Source organism: Pelodiscus sinensis, chromosome 4, assembly GCF_052426305.1.
Source record: "Pelodiscus sinensis isolate ZL-2025 chromosome 4, ASM5242630v1, whole genome shotgun sequence".
Taxonomy (NCBI): Eukaryota; Metazoa; Chordata; order Testudines; family Trionychidae; genus Pelodiscus; species Pelodiscus sinensis.
In genome coordinates, this window is record NC_143055.1 from 106793811 (window position 1) to 106817440 (window position 23630).

The 23630-nt window shown below is 41.2% G+C and overlaps 1 protein-coding gene across 1 annotated transcript; it reads right to left on the reverse strand.

The window, feature by feature from the left end:
- Positions 1-2717: 2717 nt before the first annotated feature.
- Positions 2718-23545, reverse strand: LRIT3 (leucine rich repeat, Ig-like and transmembrane domains 3). The gene is made up of 4 exons (XM_006119279.5): positions 23302-23545; positions 21532-22007; positions 7666-7971; positions 2718-4332 (listed from the first exon to the last, which is right to left on the reverse strand). The coding sequence occupies exons 1-4, from the start codon at positions 23415-23417 to the stop codon at positions 3269-3271; spliced, it is 1962 nt and encodes a 653-aa protein (XP_006119341.2). The 5' UTR covers positions 23418-23545; the 3' UTR covers positions 2718-3268.
- Positions 23546-23630: the final 85 nt, after the last annotated feature.

Consider the following 23630-nt stretch of genomic DNA (forward strand, 5'->3'; position numbering starts at 1 on the left):
TCAGGGCTGGGGAAGAGTTTGTGAATTTTCCTAGAATTTACTGAGCACCAAAAAGAGAAAAGCAAAGCTCCACCAAAGCAAGGCTACCCCTACTCTTGAAGATGAGAAACATTTTCAAAAGCATTTATGACTTTCAATGTGATTTTCCTATGTGCCCATGTCACTTTTGGAAAAATAGAACTTAGCTCTTTAAGTTAGTTATGTGCTTTAGAAAATTCTCTCTCCTATCTAGAACATTTAATTGTTGGAAATTTAGATAGCCCTTTTTCTGTCTTCTCTGCCCCCTCCCCATGCTGCACTCCCTCTACATCTTACACATCCCTGCCTTTGCCTCCTGCAACCCACTCTGTGCCATCCTGTCCCCTATTTCCACCTCCATGTCTCCTGTTCCTTTTTCACATTCTCCCCCTGATACCCTCAAGACATTGTACTGCCTTCCAATCCCCAACTTCCATGCATTTCTCTATCCCCATCCAGCCTCCCCCTATCCTCTGCACTCCCTTCATGCCCTTTATATCCCATGCTCCAAATTCAAAACCATCACCATGTCTAGCTTAGGAATGTACAGAGCTCCAATCGCTGTAGAATATAAAAAAATGTCCCAAAACCCACTTCACCCCTCCTTCCACATCTTGACAGTCTCTTGTGCCAATAGATCTGCTGCTACATATACTCTAGTCCCATAGAAAAAGTCTGTGTCCCATGTGGTTCCCATGTCCTATCTTATCTTCCCTATAACTCCCAATATTCTACTCCCTTACCTTCTTTTTTTAGGCTCCTACTCCCTCCCAGACCTTCCACCTCTGCATCAATACACTTGTCATCATTGTATTAGCTCAAAAAATAAGCTACATCTACATGAAAATATCAAAGATCAGGCAAGCATTTATATATACAAATAACATTTCATTGTCACCTCTTAAAAAGTTTTTAAATGAATATACCATTTGAATAACATTTTGGAAAAGGTAATGAATTTAAATATCCTTTTTATGATCTGTGTTCATTATCCTCTTAAACATAGCTCAGTTTCTACAGCTTTTGCTAGACATATACATTTTCTCCATATATATCTATTTTAGAGAGTTTTTCCATCAGTCTATGAGTCCATTTGTTCAAGAGCTATTAATAATGGTAAGAGCTAGAATGATCAAATTTGGTATGTAACTTCCTCTTATCATAACTTAAAGCAAGGTCAGAGTTTGGTTGCACCAGGAAAATGGGAAGTGCTTGGAAAGGGATTGTTTTCCATAATAGAGAAAGGGAGGGCGCTGATCAGAGAGACAGCAATACTACAGAGTGACCACTGGGGGTAGCCGCAACAGCAGGCGAGTGTCCAGCTGGGGATGGGGTTTTAATTGCCAGCCACCAGAATGGGTAAGTAGTCCTCTTCCCCAAACAGTGCTGAATGGAGGGAGCCCCCCACCTCCACTGGGACCAATCCCAGGGCCAAGAAGAGCAGCATGGCCCTCATCCAAGAGATGTCCTCCCTCAAAGAGAGGCTGGGGCAGGGAAGGGCTGCCTGGTCCTCTCTGATGGAGATGCCCTCTTTGAAGGAGAGGCTGGGAATCATGTCATGACTCCTGCCAGAGGAGAGGCCTCTACCCAAAAAAAGACACTAGGACTGGCCCCAGACCTGCTGAAGTGTGGGGTGGGGGTGGCTAGAGACCAAGGCTGGCCACCAGAGCCATGCTCCCTTAGACCAGCTGCAGGATGGGGGGAGGGCCTGTGGAGGCCAAGGCCAGCCCTCTGAGCCCTACCCTCCTAGACCAGCTGCAGGGGAAGCAGCTGGAGGCCAGGGCCTCTTATCCAGAGGCATGCCCCCCACCAGACCAACTGCAGGGAGGAGGGGGGAGGGCGAAGCTGGAGGGACCAAGGCCAATAATGCCAATCTCCTAGACTCACCCTTTGAAGAAACTGACAGTGTTCCTAGAGTACAAAGAATACAAAAATCAAACTAGAAATCACTGAACCATAATGAGGCAAGTATAAGGCTCAGGATAGACAGCTCAGCAGGCAATGGAAGAAATCTGTGAAAACAAGTATATGGTGCACCAGAACTGTCATGTTGTGCTGCATGCCTTCTGAAGGAAGAAAGGCAGAACTGCATAAGAATCATTATGATCATTTACTGTTATAGATAGGGCAGATTTTGCCATCTTTATTCATGATAATTAGTACCATTATCTGCAAGTAGTTCCACTGATATATCACTAGGACATCTCCCAGACTAGAATAGTATTCAACTCGAATAAAGGTGACTGAATCTGTCCCATATAGGAATGTAAGTGACTAGTTGCATTTGCTTATCTGGTAGTTGAATAGTGACTCAACTAGTCGCTACCCTCCTCCTCTTGCTGCCTCTATCAGAGAGAGGCAACAAGAGGGGGAGCAGGAGCCGGTGTTGAGGGGTAGCCATCTTAAAAGCTGGTTTCCCCCAGCAGCACCATCTCCAAGGAGGTAGGGCCGGGGAAGTTGAGGCGCAGCAAGGAAAAGGTGCGAGCGGGGACTGAACCTTGCTACATTTTGAAGGGAGAGGCGGAACCCAGATGAGCGAGGACTGCTTGAGTCCTCACTGCTCTTCTGCCTGGAGCACCCCACTCCTTATCGACTAATCAAGTAGTCGATAGAAATGCCATCAACTACTCAATTAGTTGATTAATCAAAATTTAACATCCCTAGTCCCATAATGATTCTCAGTTGCTGGCAGTAGGAGACTGACACTGCATCACATTTTGAAGCACAAGCTGATGTCAATGTAAAATATGTATTTTCAAATATTAAGTGCAAGTATTAAGCATATTTTTAAGTATAAAATGAAGCAAAGCCAGAATTTAAAATCTACTTCTATAGCTTTTCTTCAACACATAATATCTTAAAAAGAAATGTGGGGAATATTCTGATAGATACAATGTATGTGTTGTGCACATGAAATTAGATGACAAGATAAATACCAGTATGCTTAATAAAAACAGAAGAACATAAATCAGGCAGAGTAATTTTATGCTCTATTTACTCTCCAAGGAACATCACTATCTCATACCAGAAGTCGTAGGACATACGACAGGATGTAAAAAAGACAAAAAACAAAATCAAATACAGGCCTCATTTTCCCTTCTCCCCTCCCACCAAAATAGTCCGAGTTGTAGTTAGATGCTCTATCTGATAGTGGTGTTGCATAACTGGCACTGACTTCCTTTCAGATACAAGACTGCAGTTTGGAATTAGTTTTACCCTTCACATATTTCACATTGTCTGTCTACAACACTCAACAAAAGTACTCAGACCTGGAGCCCTCGCTTTTGAACGTCATCTGAGAATCCATGCTTGACCGAGAACAAAGCAAAAGTCTCTCTGAATCATCAGTGTTTCTTCGAGTCCAGAGTTCTCCTCCTGTGCCCACTGACCGGGGCTTAAGGGAAAGTGTTTCAAATTTGACATAGGTTTCTTTGGCAAGGTCAGCTTCCTTAGCAGATTTTGGTTTCCTTTGAAGTTTTAAAACTTTATAGAGTAAGAAAAATATTAAAGGTAAAACAATCACACATGCTGCACTGCTAGCCAGGACTAAAACAGAAACTTGAGAACTGCTCTCATCATTTATTCCATCAGTGGAGAAAATAATGCATTGATCTTTTGTAGGCGGAACTCCTTTGGGACAGACACATGCCATATATTGTGTACTGGGCTGCAAACCATCTATTGTGACTTTGTTTTTGCTGGGATCTGTACTCAGAGGCAACATATCTTTTTCACCATATTTTGAGTACAACACAGTCACCGCAGAGCTGCTTGTGACATTGATGGTTTTCCAAGTTAAGGTAACTCTTTCATCAGATTCACTAATAACTCTTAGGTTCTTTATGGTGACGTTCTGTTCAGGCAGTGCTGCTGCATTCAATGAAGTCACCTCATCTTTTTTGCTTGTTTCTTCAGGCTGTTTTTTGTTTCCATTTGTTACTCCCTTTGAACTTTTTTTTCCATCAGGCATGGGCTTGGATTGTTTTTTGTCTGTGATCTTGGCACTTGTTGGTCTTTCAGTGGTAGCCATTGTTGTGGGTAGGGATGTTAAGGGTGGAGGTGTGGTGGTCTTTTCAGATTCTTGCTTGGCTTCATCCTGTGTGTTATTTTGTTGGTCTGCTCCAATCTTCTTCCCATACTTTTGTGGTGACACAGTTGTAGTGACAACACCAACTACAGTGACTGTAACAGCAGCTTCAGACATTCCTGCCAAATTTTTGGCCTTACATCTGTAGTCCCCTGCATCTTTGTATGAAATCCCCGTCAAACTTATTATGGACCATCTGACACCCTCTCCTGGAGTTTCTTGAATTACTAAAGGAAAATAAAATGCATATAGTAAAACAGGGTAACAGTAAGCTAAAAGGAAAAAAAAGAAAAGGCTTTAATACTATCCCTTCAATGCTTTTGTAATATTATAAAGAACCATTTCAACTGCATATATTGTTTTTTAAACACAACTCCATACCATATGATAGTCTTGGAAAAAAAAGAGTTGAGGTCTGATCTATACAGCAGACCTACATCAGTATAACTATATACTCAGGGGTGTGAAAAATACACATCCCTGACTAGTGATAGAAATGTAGCCGTGTTAGTCTGGGGTAGTTGAAGCAAAATGCAGGACAATGTAGCACTTTAAAGACTAACAACCCTGACTGACATAATTATAACCTAACACCCTGTGCAGACAAAGCTCTGTCAGCAAGAAAGCTTTTCCTGGTGACATAGCGGCCACCACTCCAAGAGATGGATTAACTGCACCGACAGGGAGCTCTTTCCCATCTGCATAGAGCATCATCATTACAGAGCTACAGCTGCATCAATGCAGCTTTGCTGATGCAGTGTTTTAAGTGTAGACTTGCCCTGAGTAAGGTTCAAAAATAAAACTAGACATTTATAAGAATGATAAAACTATTTTCAGTTTCACTATACAAAACAAAACTATTTAAAGAGACATAGAGAGGGCAAGTTTCAAAGATGCATAAGTGACTTGGCAGCCTAAATCTCATGAATTTTAAAAAATAAAGCTCACTGACCGTCAACAAGACTTAGAACCTTAAATGTCTAAATCCCTTTAGGAAATGGTATGTTGGCTTCTAAATCACTTAAATGCTCCTGAACAGGGCTGGGCAAAATACTGTTCACAGGATAGATCTGGCCCACAGGTGCAGTGGACGCTTCAGTCAGGCTCTTTGCCTGCCTTATCCCCACATGTTCCTCAGTGCAGCCAGCTATGAACAGCTGCAAGCCTCAGGGGAGGAGAGGGAAGAGGCTTTGTATGCTGCCCCAGCTCCCAGCACAATCGTATAGCTCCCATTGGCCAGAAATGAGCCAATGGAAGCTGCCTATTGGAAGACCAGGCAGTTTGTGTAGTACCTCACCACCACAGACACACATGGCCCCACAGCCGGTTGCTCTGAACGACCTGTGGGGGCATGGAAGGCATCCAACCCACTGTGCTGCTGGCCGGGAGTCACCCAGATAGTGAATCCCAATGGGAGCCTGCCTCTGGCACCCCAGTTCATTCCTCCCTCCAACCCTCTGCCCCCTCACTTCTGCTCCTCTACCCCACTTAACTCAAATCATCTGCTTCCCCCCTCCTACACCCATACACTGTTGATACTACCGGCCTGGCAACCCCAATCTCCTGCCCACGCCCCCAGTCACAACCCCCTACCATCGGTCACAATTCAAACCCTTGCTTCCCTTCCTGCACCCAGTCTCCAGCCTCAGGCCACAACCCCTTCCTTCACCCAAACTCCTTCTCATATCCCACACTTCCTCCTGTACCCCATTCTCTTATTTCTAAGTTCCCTTCTGCACCCAGTTTCCATCCCAGGCCCTGTATCTTCCCTATTAATACCATGGAAGGGTGCGGCCCTTGATCACTTACTAAATTCTTGGAGTGGCTCCCCATCAAAAATTATTGCCCACCCCTGCTCTTGAAGGTTTCACCCATCAGTCTTCCCTGAAGCACTGGTACAATCCCAAATTGCAATGATTCATTCTATCATGTGTACACCATCTCACAAGGAAGGTTAAAGTTTAAACATGTATTGGAAATTGAATTATCCTGTTTTATTAATGGTAGCACACAGGTCAGGACTGGAGCACATGACTGGAATAGGAAACAGCAGCCTGCAGGCCTGCCAACAGGTAGGGGATAAAAGGAGCAGTTGCCCCAGCGACGGGTGATTCATAGAGGTCCGGGGCTCCCAGCCCCCACTGTTGATACTATAGCAGCAGTGGTGGCCAGTGCTCCAGGCCCTTTAAATCACTGCCAGAGTGCTGCTCCACATGCCTGTGAGGACCGTGGGTGAGGGATGGCAGCACGACACTTCACATGTTATGAAGAGCTGGCTGCCTGGCCCCGCCCCTTATGACTGAGCACCCGCCCCTTCCAGGAACCACAGAGCTCTCAGCCCCATTGAAAACCTGGACTATCCAGGTGGAAACTGTGTACTGAAATTTCCCAGAGCTGTCTATCCAGAATCCTAAAGAGCCCACCCATACAAAAAACATTTATGTTGAATTAATAATTTTTAGTCCAATTTTTATTATGTGGATTTTAATTATTGTCAACTCTTTAGGTGAAAGATAAGCACTGTAAATAATAAATAATTGTAATGCATTGTATTTCAATCTTACAGATCTGCGGGTCTTCACTATTTCTGTGCTCTACAAAAATAATTGTGACATGGGCAGCAAAAACACACATGCATTAGAGAGAAAAAGAGAGAGCGCATTCCAGTTACAAAAGTTATTCACTCAAATTCTGGAAAAGTTTGGATTTGAATTCAGAATTCAGAGTTCAAACCGACCTCTACAGAACATGTAACCACCAAAATATTCTAAGTTATTAGGTTCGGAGACAAACAGTTCAATTCCCAGACTTTTCTAGGAATCTCAGATTTTATACTTTTTCTGTCTTCATTTTTTCCAGTTCTTCTTTAAATCCCAGAGATAATCCTTAGATATTAACCTTGCTGGCATCTACGGGCAGCCTCCAATATTGCACAATAACAATTTATTTTCACTTGTGTGTGGGTTTACAATACAATGTTATATCGTTTCATTCCCATGAACCCATTGCTTAGAAATAGCAAAACTTCTGAATTGCCAGATGCAACTACTAAAATTGGTTGACACAACAAAAACAACATCAGATATCCACCGACTCTTTACCATTTAGTCCAGACAATGGTGATAAATGACAAAAAAAATCAAACTAATATTTATGATAAAGCTAATGCTTACCATAAAAACTGCTGTGTTTAAATAACTTAGTTATGACTTCACTAGCTTTTTTAACATGAATTTTGTACTGGACACAAGACAAAACTGAAATTTCAAATCCAAACTACCCCCTCCAATTTTGGGATCCTGAATCTAAGCACTCCTATCTAGTCTTGGTTCCATGCCATGTTCAGAATAGGAAGTGACCTGTTTGTCATGTTCACGTTCAGATATGGATTAATTTAACACAAACAGGGGTGAAGAGATTCTGGCCCCAAATGATGGAAATGCGAGAATATCTGGTCTTGTTTGTTTTCCACCATACATATGATCTCAAAGATCAATTCCAAGCCTAAATGATCAATATTTCTGGATTTTCATATATCTTAGTAATAAATTATTAAATACCTGTATAGTTCACCGGTAAATTGTCTGACCTGATCCAGGTAAGCTGTGGGGTTGGATATCCAGTGGCATCACAGCGTAGCAATACATTACTTCCCAGAGGTGATGTGATTTTTGTTGCTGAAGTCATCACTGATGGTTTAAGACATTGCTCCAGCTCTGCTCTCTGGAACAAGATACCTGCCAGGCTCTCAGGTCCACTACAAGCCACAAGAGGATCTAGAAGTATAACAGTGGTGTCCACTATTTTGGAAAATTCAATTAGCTTTGAAATCCGACAGTCACAAAACCATGGGTTGTCCTGCAAACCTAAAGCAGAAAAAAAAGTATACACTAAGTTTAATCATGAAATCCAAATAATGCCTGAAAGTGGGAGATATCAGTGTGTCTAAATGCTAATAGGGGGGCATCTCGCCGGGCGCCACCATTTTTAAATCCCCCTTAGTGCGGACTCCGTACCTGCGGCTACACGCGGCACGGAGTAGGTAGTTCGATTTAGGCTCTCTAATTTGAACTACCATTACTCCTCGTGGAGGCTCGTAGAAAGCCTAATTCGAACTACTTACTCCGTGCCGCGTGTAGCTGCGGGCACGGAGTCCGCACTAAGGGGGATTGAAAAATGGCGGCGCCCGGCGAGATGCAAATGAAGCCCAGAATATTTAAATCCAGGGCTTCATTTGCAACTTCGAATGCCTACATTAGCCACCCTAGTTCGAACTAGGGTGGCAGTGTAGACATACCCTGGGAGAGCTGCATGCCTCTTTTAAGTTAATGCAATTTTTTTTGAGGTTCAGGAATAAGGGTTACAGCTGTTTTGTTAACATATGATAAACTAGACATTTTCCCCACAACCACCTACATAGAAAATGATATGAGTGGTCATGTTCCACACTAAATTGTACCATTTTTTCATTGCTTTGAAACAACCTCAGAAGGAGCAACCTTGGTTAGCTGCCCAGTATGGTATTTCACCAGCATTTTGTTTCTGGGCAGATCTTTAAAGTACAAATAGATCTTATAACAGCTATGGCTATATTTTGGCCTCCTCTGCTCTCTTTCTACTCCTTCAATTAGTATGGAATTTCTAAGCGTCTCTTTCCTTTTGAGGCACTTTTTTCAGTGCTTGAATTTTGATTGGGGAGAGAGCACTGATATAAGTGTTCATGATTTTATACCAACACTGCTGCCATAGAACAGAGATGACTTTCAGCCAATAAAGTTTAGATCTGGATCTGAACTTTCCCTAAGTTCAAGAATGTTTGGATCCAGTGATCTCATTCAGACCAATCTTTTAACATAAAATATTTAAAAGTTGGAGGGGGGGGGAGAGATAGGTTGAGAGAGGGAAGAGAGAGGAACTGTTGAAAGAATTAAAGGATATTCACATTTTAATGGCAAACAAGGACTGGGCCTCTCCTCATTTTACTTCAGAATATTTACCCTTTGGTTATGAAGAACATGAATGAGGGGGAATTTGATTTCAGGTGAATTACAGTGGCCGTTCTATAGTAATTTAGGTTCAGATCTTATATTGGTGTAAGACAGAATAGCTGTGTTGACTTCTGATCCACTGTGTTTCTTTAATGACGTTAAATAGTTTCTGATTTGACTTTAAATCTTTCAACATGCCTCCCTGGAACACTTCTTTTATCCTTTGAATATTATCAATAAATAGAACTAAAAGGGGAGACTAAGGGGGAATATGATAGAGGTCTATAAAATCATGAGTAGTGTACAGAAAGTGAATAAGGAAAATTAATTTACTTATTCCCATAATATAAGAACTAGGGGCCACCAAATGAAATTACGGGGCAGCAGGTTTAAAACAAATAAAAGGAAGCTATTCTTCACACAGTGCATAGTCAATCTGTGGAACTCCTTGCCTGAGGAGGTTGTGAAGGCTAGGACTATAACAAACAGGGTTTAAAAGAGAACGAGATAAATTCATGGAGGTTAAGTCCATTAATGGCTACAAGCCAGTCTGGGTAAGGAATGGTGTCCCTAGCTTCTGTTTGTCAGGCGGTGGAGATGGATGGCAGGAGAGAGATTGCTTGATCATTACTTGTTCGGTTCTCTCCCTCTGGGACACCTGGCATTGGCCACTGTCGGCAGACAGGATACTGGGCTGAATGGACCTTTGGTCTGACCCAGTATGGCCATTCTTATGTCCCAACTCAAACTATTTGTGTAGGTGAGACAGAAGAGCCCCCAATGCTATCATAATGGGTTCATTATAAGTGGGCAAGCAGAAATAAACTAAAAGCTGCTACTTTGCAATGAAAGCCTATAATTACTGGATACTCTAAACAGTTTAGCAAACTAATCATGAATGAAACCCAGATGAGGAGATACAATACACAACTCATCATATGAAAAGATGCATTAGCTTTAGGACTAATTAAATAAAAAATTGGAATTATTACATTACCACCTTTCTTTTCTCTTTCCAAATATTTTTGTTTTTAATCCCTTACTATTTTTTTTAGAAAAAAATCATTGACTGTAGAAATAAATGCTTCCCTTTACTATGTGACCAAGATTAGGTTATTTTAAGCACAAAGGCAGTGGTAAACTCTAATTAATCCCACCCTTTAAAACAAGACTTGACCTGAAGAGATTCCCAATGATGAGTTCATGACATCACAATCCAATTTTATTCCTTCCAGACACGAGTGATTTTAAAGCTATTGACTAATTGTTACACACAATAAAAGGAATAGGCAAATCCAAGAAAACTGGTTCCGCTATTATATTTTTAAAAGCTAATTTATAGGGAACAAGGAAGTACACACACTTAAAATATGATATAAAGCTTTGGATATATATGCTAATTTCACGAGAGTTTATCAGATTATATAATACATAAGACTTCCACACAATTTAGTCACAAAGGTAATTTCAACATGTTTCCTCTACCATCAGTCCATACCAATAGCTGTCCCTTTGCACTGTATACGTGAAGTAGAAACATGAGTAAAACCTACAAGGCAAGGAGAAGGTGGAAGTTTTCAATTTCAAGCCTACTCCTTTAGTATACAAGATAAAGTTCCTTCCCATTCACATATACAATGCAGGTATTGCAAAAGCTACTAATTGCAAACAATCCAATGTAATGCCCTCAACTCCTAGGGCTGTGTAAATAAATGTACATACCATGAAAGGATGTTGGGACCATTGTGCAAAGCAAAGGTGCCCAGGGTAAACTAAATGTTATTTACCCACATTCTCTTAAATATACATTTCTTACCTTTTGGAATGTTTGTATGCTGTTGAGTTGGGACAGTTTTGTCTCTAAAGATTTAAATAGTTTATATTATTTTTTTTAAATGGTCTGATCCTGCAAAGTCTTATTTGTGTGAATTATAATGATAAAAGGGATTTTTAGGATTAGTCCCTTAAACTGGCAAATTATTCATCAATATAACTGAGTGACTGAAATATATTTGTCTAGTGTAAATCTTTTAAAACATAAAAAGCACACAAAAATATTAACAAATAATTCCACTGAAAGCTATTATGGTAAGAGAAAGTGAATGTTGTTGGGTTAAGCACTTGATTGTCAGGCACCTCATGTGCAAATAATCTTCTGAATTCAAATTCATTTTTCTTCTGTCAGTCCATGCCACACAAAATGCATCTCATTAGGCCAATATGGTTCATTAATTTTGTGTGACAATGCCATAAATTAAAAAACCAATATCCTGCTTAAAGAGACAATGTAGTTGTAGACTTGACACACTAATATCTGGGGACCATCACAGCTACGACAACACTGCATACAACACTCTGCTTGTGAGTCAGGGTAATGCCACCAATCTGATTGCTGAGATTAATTATAAGTGGTCAGGGAACCCCGTCATGCTCTGGAACACACTTTTCTACAGAAAGTAGTTCTAATTAGGGATATGAATGGGTAACCAGTTAATGGATGACACTTACTAGGTAATAGTTAACTGTTACCTGGGATCAGTTGTGGTCAAAGGGCTGCTCCAGCCCCATAGGGCTGCTCGCTCCCAACACACGCAGGCTGGGGTTTGGCAGTTCCATGGGGGTGGGGGTAGGCTGATTCCCTTACCCAGATATATCTGCCCCTGCTGTAACCCACCAGACACCTCTCCCTTCCCAGAGCTGAGATAGAACTCCGGAGCTCTGAGCTCTCTCTCTCTCTGGAGAGTTAGTAACAACTTAAGAATTTACATTAAAATGTTAAACCTAATAGTGTCCCTTCAATGACCTGCCACTAGATATCAGAACATATTATTAGAGCTGAGTGAGTCTAATATTTGTCTTTCTTTTATATAGGAATTAGATACAGGACTCCTGTCAGCTAACTGCCAAAAAAAACTAGAGAGTTTTCAAATGCCTAAGCATTAAGTAGACTTCAGAATCATAGTTAAAGTTGCCCCCTATAACGAAAATCTGAAACGGCATCCCTGGGGGCACAGATTCCAACACTGGTAAGGTAGGGCGTGACAGTAAAATAAGGGGCACCACTGTCCTAAAGGAATGTACTGCTATTTCCTTCGCACAATTCTCTTCCAAAGCAAACCATTCAATGCACATATAATGTATGCTACAATAAAATTTGAACTGTAATAGCAAAATGTTAGGGATACTTCTTGAGGAATGTGTTGTCTCATTTGAGTTATTGATGTCAGGCCTACTTGAGATTTGTTCTGTGCTGCATTAACCTCTAATAGTCATTGCAAAACTCTTATAGTATATAACAGTGTTTCTCAACCTTTTTTTTATATAAAGTACCCCCCTTTCAAAAAAAACATTATAAGTACCCCCAGTACCTTCAGTTTTCAGACACACCATTGCAACACATTTGTTTAAACAACTTAATTGTAGCCGGGTGGATGATTAAATTTTTGTTTGTAAAAAGTACAAAAATAATAAAACAGTATAAAACTGAAACAAAAATTCAGTTTTCTCCAAATTTCAGTTGTGTTGACATACTCCCCAGACACCTCCTAAAGGTACTCGTACCACTGGTTGAGAAACACTGTTATAAAAGGTGAACATTTAAAGATGTGTATTAATCAAAAAGGTTATTTACCCTAATAACCTGTTAAACTCTATTCCACTGGAAATTATTAACATTTGCAGAGAGCAAGTTTCAAAGTCTGGCATGTGCAACTGCACATTGACCTTTGAACATGATTACTTGATGCCCGGAAAGAACTGATGTTCATGAATATGTCAAAAGCCCCTTTGCTCCACTCATCTGAAGAAGTAGGTTGTGCCCACCAAAGTTCATAATACTATTTTTTTGTTAGTCTCTAAAGTGCTACAGGACAATTTTTTTTTAAATTCCTGCTCAATATTTTACAAAGTGACCCATTGTCTTCCCTATTATAGAAAGTGACCTGCTCCCTTCCCTGGAGGTGGAAGTGCCACTAAAAATTCAGAAGGGAGAGTGTCTGGTCCTGAAACAACCCCTTAAACACTATCAGCTTTCCACAGTAGAAAATTATGCTAGAAGCTCCCCTATACATATATCTGAAGGGATGCAGTGCAGTGAGAAAGTGAAAGTTCAGGCATCAGGAGACCCTAGGATCCCCAGAGATAGAAACTTGCAGTTGCTTTCTACATGGATCCTCAAAATTGGTAGAGCTAGCAGTATTCTTTTTGTACTCCCTTCCCAAGATGGCAGTGTCCTTCTCCCCATGGAGAGCTTGTGACAAAACCTCTGACTTTTCCCCTCCTGCAGGTTTTCCTATCTAGGAAGCTATGACTTATTATTTATTACTCATATTGCATTAGGATTCACTCCAGATCCAAACTCCACTACCTGAAAGACATTGTACAAACACACATCATGAGACAGTCCCTGATCCATAGAGTGTAAAATATTAATGGGCTGAGTAATAAGTGAGTGGCAAAGAACAAGGTATCATGGTCACATGGTTATTTACCTAGCCTTGAGGGTTCCAGATCATTTAGAAACAATGGATATTGTGAATGGAGAAAGCTGTAGAATTCCAGTTCCATCTACCTTGCTTCTTTCCGTACACTATGACAATACTCCTGCATCTGCAGTTAGAGACAGGTGACTTTTTGAAGGTCAACCACCTTCCCTGATCGTCCCATCACAATATATACAAGGCTGTAGGGTCAACCCCAAGTTTTTCGTCTTTGCTTCCACAGCTCTCAGCTCAGCTTCAGGCAGCACAAACTGGTTTAGAGCACGGGGAAGGGAATCAAAATCAAAGCCACTTAGAGAGGGAGGTGAGGCTAAAACTGACAAGCAAAAAATATGATGGCACATATGAGAAAGGGAAAATTTAAATACAACAGAAAAAAATTGTTTGTGTCTGTCTTGAGAAACTACGAAAGGATGACTAACAATCATTTTATCAGTCTTGCACAAAGGTTGTACAATCCAAATGAAGAGAGACCTTCAAAAGCTGCTATGATTTGAAAAAGCATTAAAACCACAAATCTCTTGGATGAACATTATCAAAATTCTACAGGTTGATTTGCTCATCCCCAGTATCCTGCTGCTAACTTTGCAACTCCCAAATACCCACGTTATGCTCACATATTCACTGTACTTCCACAACTATATGAACCCACAAAATAAAGAGGTGGTAAGTTTTGTTCCATCTCCATTAGATACTAAAGAGACTGCTAATGGAAATGTAGTTCTGGCCTCCGGCCTGTAGAAAGCACTCAAAGTTAATAGATCTTGCTTCACAGAATGGTGAAGATGGTGAGAAGACTTTGTGAAGGACAGTAAGAAGTCGATGTGAGACACAAAGGAAGCAAAGCAATGGATAAATCACAGAGGAAAGACAGAGATTTGAGGAACCTTGAAAACAGAGATAAGGAAGAATCTCAGGAAATTCATTTTCCATTTATAGAAGACACTGATGAAGGTATGTGCCTAGTGCTTACACTTCCAATGGAATGCTAAGCATTTAACCTTCACTAATTATATAATAAGCAATCTTGATTTTTTTTAACTGTGAAAATATTAGGATTTATTGACATGAGAGAGAAATATTGACCAAGGCAAAGATTTAATATAAGAGGTATCTTGCATAAAAAAATCATGCTGTGCACCAGAACATGAAGTTAATCATCACATACATTCTGAATGTCTTCATCAGAAATCTCTCCCTCATGTCAATGAAATTCTAAGTGTAACAATTTTTTGACTCGCATCTAAGTAGAAATCAAGTTAAGTCTTCCAGAAATAAAACCTATCACCTCTAGTGATACCTTAAGGAAAGTCCCATAGCATTTAAAAGGAATCAAGCTAATAAAGTTATTAAAAAATTACTCTAAGCAGTTATATGGCTTAATAGAGAATGATAGAATGTCTGAAACCCACCTATGGCAAGTATAGAATAAGAAATGCAGGACTGGAAGAGATTCTCTGTTATATTCTATAGAACACAGAACTACAACTTTTTTTAAAGTCTTCCATAAGGATGGCAGAGATTTTTATAAATTATCTAATTGGTTCTGAGATAATTGTTTTCAGGGCAACCAGACAAAATGCAGTTATTTACAACGGATTGATTAAAACTGTTTCAGTGCCACGGTCTAACATTGATCTCCGAGGTGGTAATTTTCTCACTCCCATCCTGGCTATTTCCAACCAATTGTGATCCAGGGTTTTCTTCTAATATGAAACCAACACTTAAAATTGTGGCACAATAAGCATTGATTTGTCATTCATGGATGTGATATAGTACAAGGAGACCACTCTGTACATTAAGCAACCCACAAAGCTTCCTTCCTAATGAACCATAATGGGGTTTCTGTGCACATGGATAGAAAATGGCCACATCCCACAAAGTGTCCTTTTCTGATTCATTTGGAGACGAGCCTGGATGCCACAGTGATACCAACAAACTCTAATTATTTGTTTCCTTAATAACTCAATTGGTTATTCATCCCCATCAATGGCTAATAACAGCCCATAATTAGTTGTGAATTATATACTCTGAGGGATATCACAGAAGGCTATATTGATGCAGCCCTTCCTTTTTGGTAAACAGAGTTTCCCCCGCACCAATAGCACTGCTGTGTCAATATGGACTTTAGCTCAGAGGAGAGCTATATAGGACATTATCTTTGCAAATCAGTAACAAGATTCAGAGAGTAATTAAGTACACATTATTCCCCTTTTTCTAGATTGAAAAGTGGCAATACATAAAATCTTCAAGGTTCAAAACAAAACCTGGATGTACAGTAACACGTGATGGCAAACCCAGCTGGCAAACCCAAGGCTCTCTCTAACCAGGGCGGGCGACAGACTTTTGTAGGGCCTGAGCAAAGACTGAAGGGGTGGGGTCTCAGGCAGAAGGGGTGGGGCTAGGATTAGCTCCACCCCAGTACTCAGTGCCTCCTGGCATGCATTGCCCAGGGCTCCAGTGGCGATTTAAAGTGCCCAGATCTCTGGTTGCTGCTGATGCTGTAGGAGGAGTGGTGACAGCCTAAAGCCCCTGGCCCTATTAAATCACCAGTCCCAGGGCAGCTGTCCTCTTTGCCCTTCCAACCCACACGTTAGCAACCATGTCTGTAACTGCAATAGCATCTGCATCCCCTGCTCTGCTGCTCCATGGGGTCTGTGGCTTAATCAGTGGCTTCATATAGTAATAGACTGACTGGATCTTTTTCCCCACTGGCTGCTTGCGCTTCCTTCTCTCCATGGTACCATGGAAACAATCACTACAGAGCAGGCCCGGGAAGCTTGGAGTCTTCCCAACTGCCTGCCCGGCACACTCTCTGCCAGCAGCCTGGGGGTTCTGCTGCTTTCAGGGTCTTTGGCAGAAGGGAAGGCAGAGAAGGTAAGATTTCACCCAGAGCAAACTTCAGCTCCATCATATGCAGTATTCCTTGTCCTCTCAATAGCCCCTTAGTTTAGACCACCATGGGAATAATATTACCACTGCCCTTGCCTCAGCTTTCAGGTCATAGTGTGATCAGTGGGAACAAGACTGGGCCCAGGGTGTCCAAAATGACTGAAGAAACACAAGGAAAATGGGTCAAGCAAGAATAAAGCTTGGGATTACTAACAAGACGTAAAAGGCCAGGTTCTTGTCAGCTAGGCCAACGTAACTCCCGGTTTTCCAGATGCACTGTCATGTTGCCGGAAGATTTGGGAAGGGAGCCTTCTCTGGACTCTCTCTTCCTCAGGTTTATTTAGGACACGGTAGCTAGGGCAACCTTTTACATGTTAAAAATCACTTGGTCAGGATTTTTATTTTGTTTAAACTCACCAGTGAATAATCTTGTTTTCCTGAAAGCAGGAAGATTCCACCAGCCATTGCTCATACTGAGTGGAACCCCAACTGCCATTTTACTGGCAACATATCAACAGTTTGGCTTTGCTGTAAATACTTCAAGGAAGCACCAAGAATCCGCTCCCAATGACACTATGCTTTCAGGTGCAGAGCTCCTACAGGGGCGGGACACCCACGAGTCTCTCTCGGTTCACTTCACAGCATTTTCATCCAATTATCTCAGACCCCAGAGATGGCAAAAGAGGCAGAGAAGCTTTAGTTCAATGGAGGGTCAGCTCCTGTGGCCCCTCCTTTATGCCTAGTAACCTGGTTCCTGCAGGAGAAATGTTTATAGCACAGATTCAAGAAGAATACCTCACAACATGTAATCACAGCAGACACTCCCCAACTCTAGGAAGGGGGAAGAGTCCCACGCAGAACTAGTGCTCTTGTGCTCCTCTCCCAACCCTGAAAGCCTCGATGAGCCTCAACAGAGCTTCCATGGGGTATCAGAGAAGCAATGTCACAGAGCCACTGGTCTCCCTTTTCCATGGTTCCTATCCAGAATCTCCTCTGCTTGGAAAATTCAAGATGACCGTCTGGCTCATAAATAATCCTACTCAACATGGTACATTTTAAGCAACAGGAGGGCATCTCTCCAACTTCATCACCATATCCTAAAATCTATCTGGTAGTAAAAACTCTGTCCCTCTACCACAGAAGTGATAGAAGATGAGACTCCTACAATGAGTGTGCGTGCATGTACATGTGTGAGAAACATGACCAGAGCTCAGAGGCACTAGAGCAATGCAATCAATACGGAAGATGACGACAGATTAGCGGGAAGGGAATTGGGGCTGTCATGGAACAAATCACAAGCAGTGTGACACTTCCGATCTCTAAAGAAAATCTTCTCATTCATGTTCTGATTAATTGTGTAACAATCATTGTCTAATTGTGAATGCACTGTAATGGACCACAAGAAACGGCTTTGGTAACGACTGGAAATGAAGGGAATCATTCACAGCCAGCCTAATTTATAGTTGCTACAGATTTTACCAAGAAATCATTTTATTTTCAGGGTATTTGACTCTAGTAAATAAGTCTATATTAACTGCATGCCATCTCCACAGAACATGGAGGCAAATTGGCACCTGAATTAGGGATATTAAAATGCGGTTATTTCACTAATTGAGTCATTGATAGATTTTTATTGACTATTCGATTAGTCGATAGGGGAAGGCAGCCTGCCCCTCGGCTCCTACTGCGTTTTAAATTGCAGAGCTGCAGACAGGTTTGGTCCTGGATCCAGAGTGAGCAGGGACTGAGCTGGGCTGCCTGCCCGCCCAGCTCCTACTACACTTTAAATGCAGGGTCCAGGCAGCAGAGTTGGACCACCCCCCACCGACAGGGGCTGCTGCCAGAGCAGCCTCCCCTGACCCACTCCTGACTTCTGCCTTTTATAGATGCAGCAGTGAGGGGCAGGCACGTGGCACCGTGGAGACTGCGCTGGGGGGAGAAAGCTTTTAAGCCAGGAAATAGAGGCAGCAAGGGGTGAGGGCAGGAAATGCGAGTAGTCGACTACTTGCTTACATCCCAAACCTGAATCTACTGTCCTTTCATCTCTGGAGACATGGAGTCAAATCCAGACTTAGTTCACAAATGAAAATGAGCTAAAGGTTTCATGCTAATCCCCTTGAGGACATTTTTGCATTTTATAAAATCATTGCATAATACAGCACAGTCCAACAGAATACAAGCGCAGGTTGTCAGGATTAAAGTATGTTGACAAAGATTGGTGAAGAAAGTTTACATAGTACCTGTGCATACTCAGCCAGATTCCAGTATCTTTGCACAGCAAGGGCAGCGCATTAAGACTGGAAGATGTCCCTTGGTGAGGATTCTGATACAGGGGAAATCCTCCACAGGTTTAGAACTGACATACACTGCAGCTGGGAGGTTTAATTCCCAGCACGGGTAGATATACACATGTTGGTGCCATTCAAGCTAGAACTTAAAAATAGCAGTGTAACTACAGTGGTACTGGCAACAGTGCATAATCAGGAGGTTAAACAAGAGTGTACCCACATGGCTAGCCTGAGCCTCTATGGCCATCTACCTCAAGCAGGCAAGCACACTTAGGTCTACCTGCACTAGGAACTGCAATTCCCAGCTGCTGTATTGATATACCCAGAGCCAGCTTCTACTCTCTTCCCTCCTGTAACCTTCAGATTAGGAGTATGCTGGGATAGTAATGGAGCACACTGTGGTCCAGCCATTACAATTATGGAGATGAGAGCAGCCGCATCACATGAAGACTAGGCATGTCAGGTTCCGAAAGCAACCTCCTGCTCTCACAGAGTCCATCCTCTCCATATTGCATCCACAGAAACTGAGTGCCGTGGAGGATTCCTTCAATTATGCCTAATCCTCCACAGTATTTTTTTCTGAGCACTCAAAGATACATATGTATTGAAAGCCATTTTAGACAAAGCATTTACAGAACTGATGCCTGATTCCTGGGGGGGCCACATGATTTACAATAAGCTGAATGTGTTGTACTAACATTTTAAGACACACACCAGTATTTCCCACACAGCATGTGTCCTCAGATATTAGGAGTAAAAAAATTCAAAATAAAGAGTAGGCAGCAATCCATATAGTATAATCAGTTCCACATTATAGTTTTATATTTAGATTAATAAGAAACAAACAATTTAACATATAATTGATATTTTGCAAGTTTATAGCATCTTTTATCCTGAATGATCCATCCCTAAGCCCTCTTGCCTCAATCCTACAAACACCTATGCATACAAGTAACTCACTGGAACTGTTTCCATGCATAGAGTTCCTCACATGTATTAGCAAGATGGGCACAAACTAGTTCTGATTCATTATAATAATTCTTCCCTAAATAAAGGTTTGCAGGTTCAGGCCACTGGAGTGGAACACAGCCACAAAACATATTACACAGTAGTACTGAATTACAACTATGGGGAAGAGGTTCCCAAGCTGTGATGTATGGACTCACTTCTTGTTATCTATGGAGAGCCGGCTAGTCATATGGTGCTTGCTCTCCCAGTGTAATAAAGAATGGCTAAAAGTATATAAATACATGGAAAAGTAACATTAGGAAATAAAGCAATAACTGGAGCTACCCTGGTGATACTATGCAGTTACTAAGTGGTGCTGGCAGCTGATCAGGAATGGGTGGGGAGGCACGCGGTGGTCTGTGAAATTGCACAAACAGGTCCAGAGGAGAGTCTCTCTATGAATTGGTCTAGACTGCAAGCAAGTTAGGAGACTTCTATTAATAGGCAGAATATAATTATGCAAAATGGAGTTTGACCAGAGCACCAGTTCTGACACACCACAACTGTGAAAATGCCATAGGATCTTTAAAGACCACAGGGCTGATTCTCTTCTCATTTACACCAGTTTACTTCAGGAATAACAGCATTGAAATCTGTGGAGTTAACCAACATAGAGCCATTTTGAGCCCAGAGTTCATCCCTGTGTGAGTTCAGAGCACTAGTGCGTGCACCATTGGGAACACAACTCTTCTAACAACTCATTCTCCCTTGTCACCATAGACTGATAGACTTTAAGGTCAGAAGGGACCATTATGATCATCTAGTCTGACCCCTGCACGGTGCAGGCCACAGAATCTCACCTACCCCTCCTAGAATAATCCATAAGTGGTTCAAGACTGACATAGAAGGGAAAGTCCCTCTACTGAGCTACAAACACCACATGCTGCAGTCCTTCCTTGAGGCACTCCACTGAAATATTGACCAAACCTGCCCCTTACTTAGGGTATGTCTACACTGCGGGGTTTTCTGGAATACAGGAAAAACTCCGCCACATCCAGGGAACACGTTTGCTCTTCTGCTTTCTTTTGCAGAAGAGCAAATGTGCTCTTTCAGAGAGCCCTGTATACCTCGTTCTACGGTGAATAAGGGCTCCTCCGAAAGGAGGAGGCTTTTCTGCCATTTGGCCCCATCTAGACAGAGCCAAATGGCAGAAAAGCCTCTTCCAGAAAAGTGATCGGAAAAAGCTACAGTGTAGATAGACCTAGCCTTAGTTTCAGGTACACTAAGGGATGAGATCACTGCCTGAGGTATCGTGTCTGTGTTTGCAATAATAGATGATGTCATGCTATAGAAAGTAAAATGACAAAGGAAATTTCATCATGAATACAAGTATTCTTTCATAACGGTAAGCAACACTTAAGTTCTTATGTCAGCTGAATTGTCCATATGCTGTACCCTCACAGGAAGGATTTCATCAATATTTACTTAGCTCTTTTAATCTGAAGCAAAATGCAGGACAACGTAGCACTTTAAAGACTAACAAGATGGTTTATTAGATGATGAGCTTTCGTGGGCCAGACCCGAAGATACTGAAATGTTTTATGAAGAAGGGCAACTCTCATTAACTCCACTTTGCAGGTGACATAGCTAGGATAAGTGATCACACAACAAACCAGCAACAAAATCAGTATTAGAACCCTGATCTTCTGACTCGTAGGCCAAGGTCCTATTCAATACACTAAGCTGCTTCCCTTTTAAAATGAATATTTAGATACATTTTACTAAGGAATCCCATGTTCTTGTAAACTTACCCAATATGATTCTCTGTGTTGCTTGATCAGTGTTCTTGGACGGTGTTGCTTCTGAGAAGGGGGGCCAAATATCCATTAGGTCTGATGGTAAGGTGGTTAGTTTGTTGCTGGATATGTCCAGGTAGGTGAGATTTCTCAGGTATCTACCAGCCTCAGCTGGAATGCTGGTCAATTTGTTATTATGCAAATCAAGGGTTCGTAAGTTGGGCATCTCCACAAGAGATTCCCAAGGGAAGCTCGACAGCAAATTCCCATCCAGACGCAATTCATGCAGCTGCTTCAAATTATAAAAGCTGCTGGTATCAATGTTAGCCACACAGTTGTAGGTTACCCACAGGTATTTAAGGTCTACCAAGTAGTAAAAAGCTTCAGTAGGAATCCTACGTATAACAGTTTTTTCTACACGAAGTTTTACTGTGTCCACAGGAACATTCACAGGGATTTCAGACATGTCAGGGTCATTACACAGCACCGATCTAGCATCAAACAAGAAGAGTACTACATTTAATTAGTATGTATTTAAGATGCAAGTCTCCAGTAAACTCTCAATTACATATTAATGCCTTTTCCACTACCACGACTGCCAAAATGTCAGATCAAGTGCAATACTCTATGTTGTAAAGAGAGAAGCAATTAAAAAGTGGACTTGCTTTCTAAAGAGAAAGTGAATATAAAATATTAATGATACTGCTGCATTAATTCCAGATCAATTTAAATGCTTTCTTTTACTCAGTCATTTTAGGGCCAGCAATGTAATTCAACAACATAGGGGCTTTATTTGTATTTTTATCATTGAAACAGGACATTCATAACCTCCACTTTCATAAATTCTTTGCATCACTTTTTCTAAGTTTTCTGCAAGAGGCGCAATATCAGATATTTAAGGTACCAGGGTAATATATATATGTGGAACTCTGCTTTTGAAAGTAGGTTGAAGATGATAGAAAAATGTCAAATTTTCCCCATTGAGTGCTTAAATTTAAGCTTCTAAATCCACAAGTGGGCACCTAAATAGAAGTGGCCTAATTTTCAGAGGTCCTGCACACTTTCTAATTGCATTGACTTCAGTGGTACTGGGGTTTCTCAGAACTTCTGTAAAATAGGCCATTTCAATTTATTTTACGTGCCTACACATTGACTTAGGAGTCTAGGCACCCAGGCTAGATTGTTTTGACACACAAAGTTAATGTCTCTTTTTTTCTCCATGGATGCTGATTTATGATGAACGTCTCTGACCCTTTCTTCTCACCAGAACTTTGTAATAGATAAAGACTAAAACTAGCTGCAATTGTAATTCCCCAAATGAGCAACAATCCAATGTCCAGTGCATCTGCTGTAAAATAATTCTAAGTGGCTAAGCTTTTTATCATCATACTTTTTCTATTGTCAGTGAGATTTTCCTACAGACACAGAAGGGAATATTGTGCCTGAAATTTTGGTAACTGGTTTAAGAAATGGAATTTTCAATGAAATATTGACATTTAGTAGGTTAGAATGAAGAGAAAAGTCTCCGTAAAAATTGAAGATTTAAAAGGCATCCAGCTGCTAAGTGAAAACCAATAATATAAATTATTATTGCTGCCTGTTAACATACATGCACATTGCTTATAATGTAAAAAATGGCATAAAATGGAGTAAACTTGCTTTTCTACTTCTAAAAAGCACATGAACTAAAACTACACAAGCTGCAATAATCAGTGTTGTAATGTTATTCTAAATTTCCAATCTATGTTCCTATAATTATGTGGTTTAATGGCAAGAAATGCATACCTTGTTCCGGTGCCATCACTTCTGCCGTGGTAAATGCAAGTGCATTGTGAAGGACAGAAACCGTTTACTTCATCAAAAAAGCTAATCATGATGCACAAACAAACAAACAAATACATGGCTTTCTTTCAACAAAATTGATATGAACAAAATCTAAAAACTTTTATTCCCAGGCACTCAAGTGCTTTGTGCTATCTATGTGAATGTAGACATCCATTTAGTAATAGCAGATTACACTGGATTAGTTGAGATCTGTAGCTACTTAACCTTCAAGTGTACCCTGGAAGAGATCAGTTGTACCAGCTTGTTAATCATTATGTCAAAGGAACATG

What these genes read in the sequence shown, in the direction of transcription:
- LRIT3 (XM_006119279.5), bottom strand. Translation starts at nt 23,417, where the DNA reads ATGTATTTGTTTGTTTGTTTGTGCATCATGATTAGCTTTTTTGATGAA. An exon ending in AGTGATGGCACCGGAACAAG is followed by an intron (nt 22,008 to 23,301) that starts GTATGCATTTCT and finishes GTTTGATGCTAG; the next exon opens with ATCGGTGCTGTGTAATGACC. An exon ending in TTTACCGGTGAACTATACAG is followed by an intron (nt 4,333 to 7,665) that starts GTATTTAATAAT and finishes ATTTTCCTTTAG; the next exon opens with TAATTCAAGAAACTCCAGGA.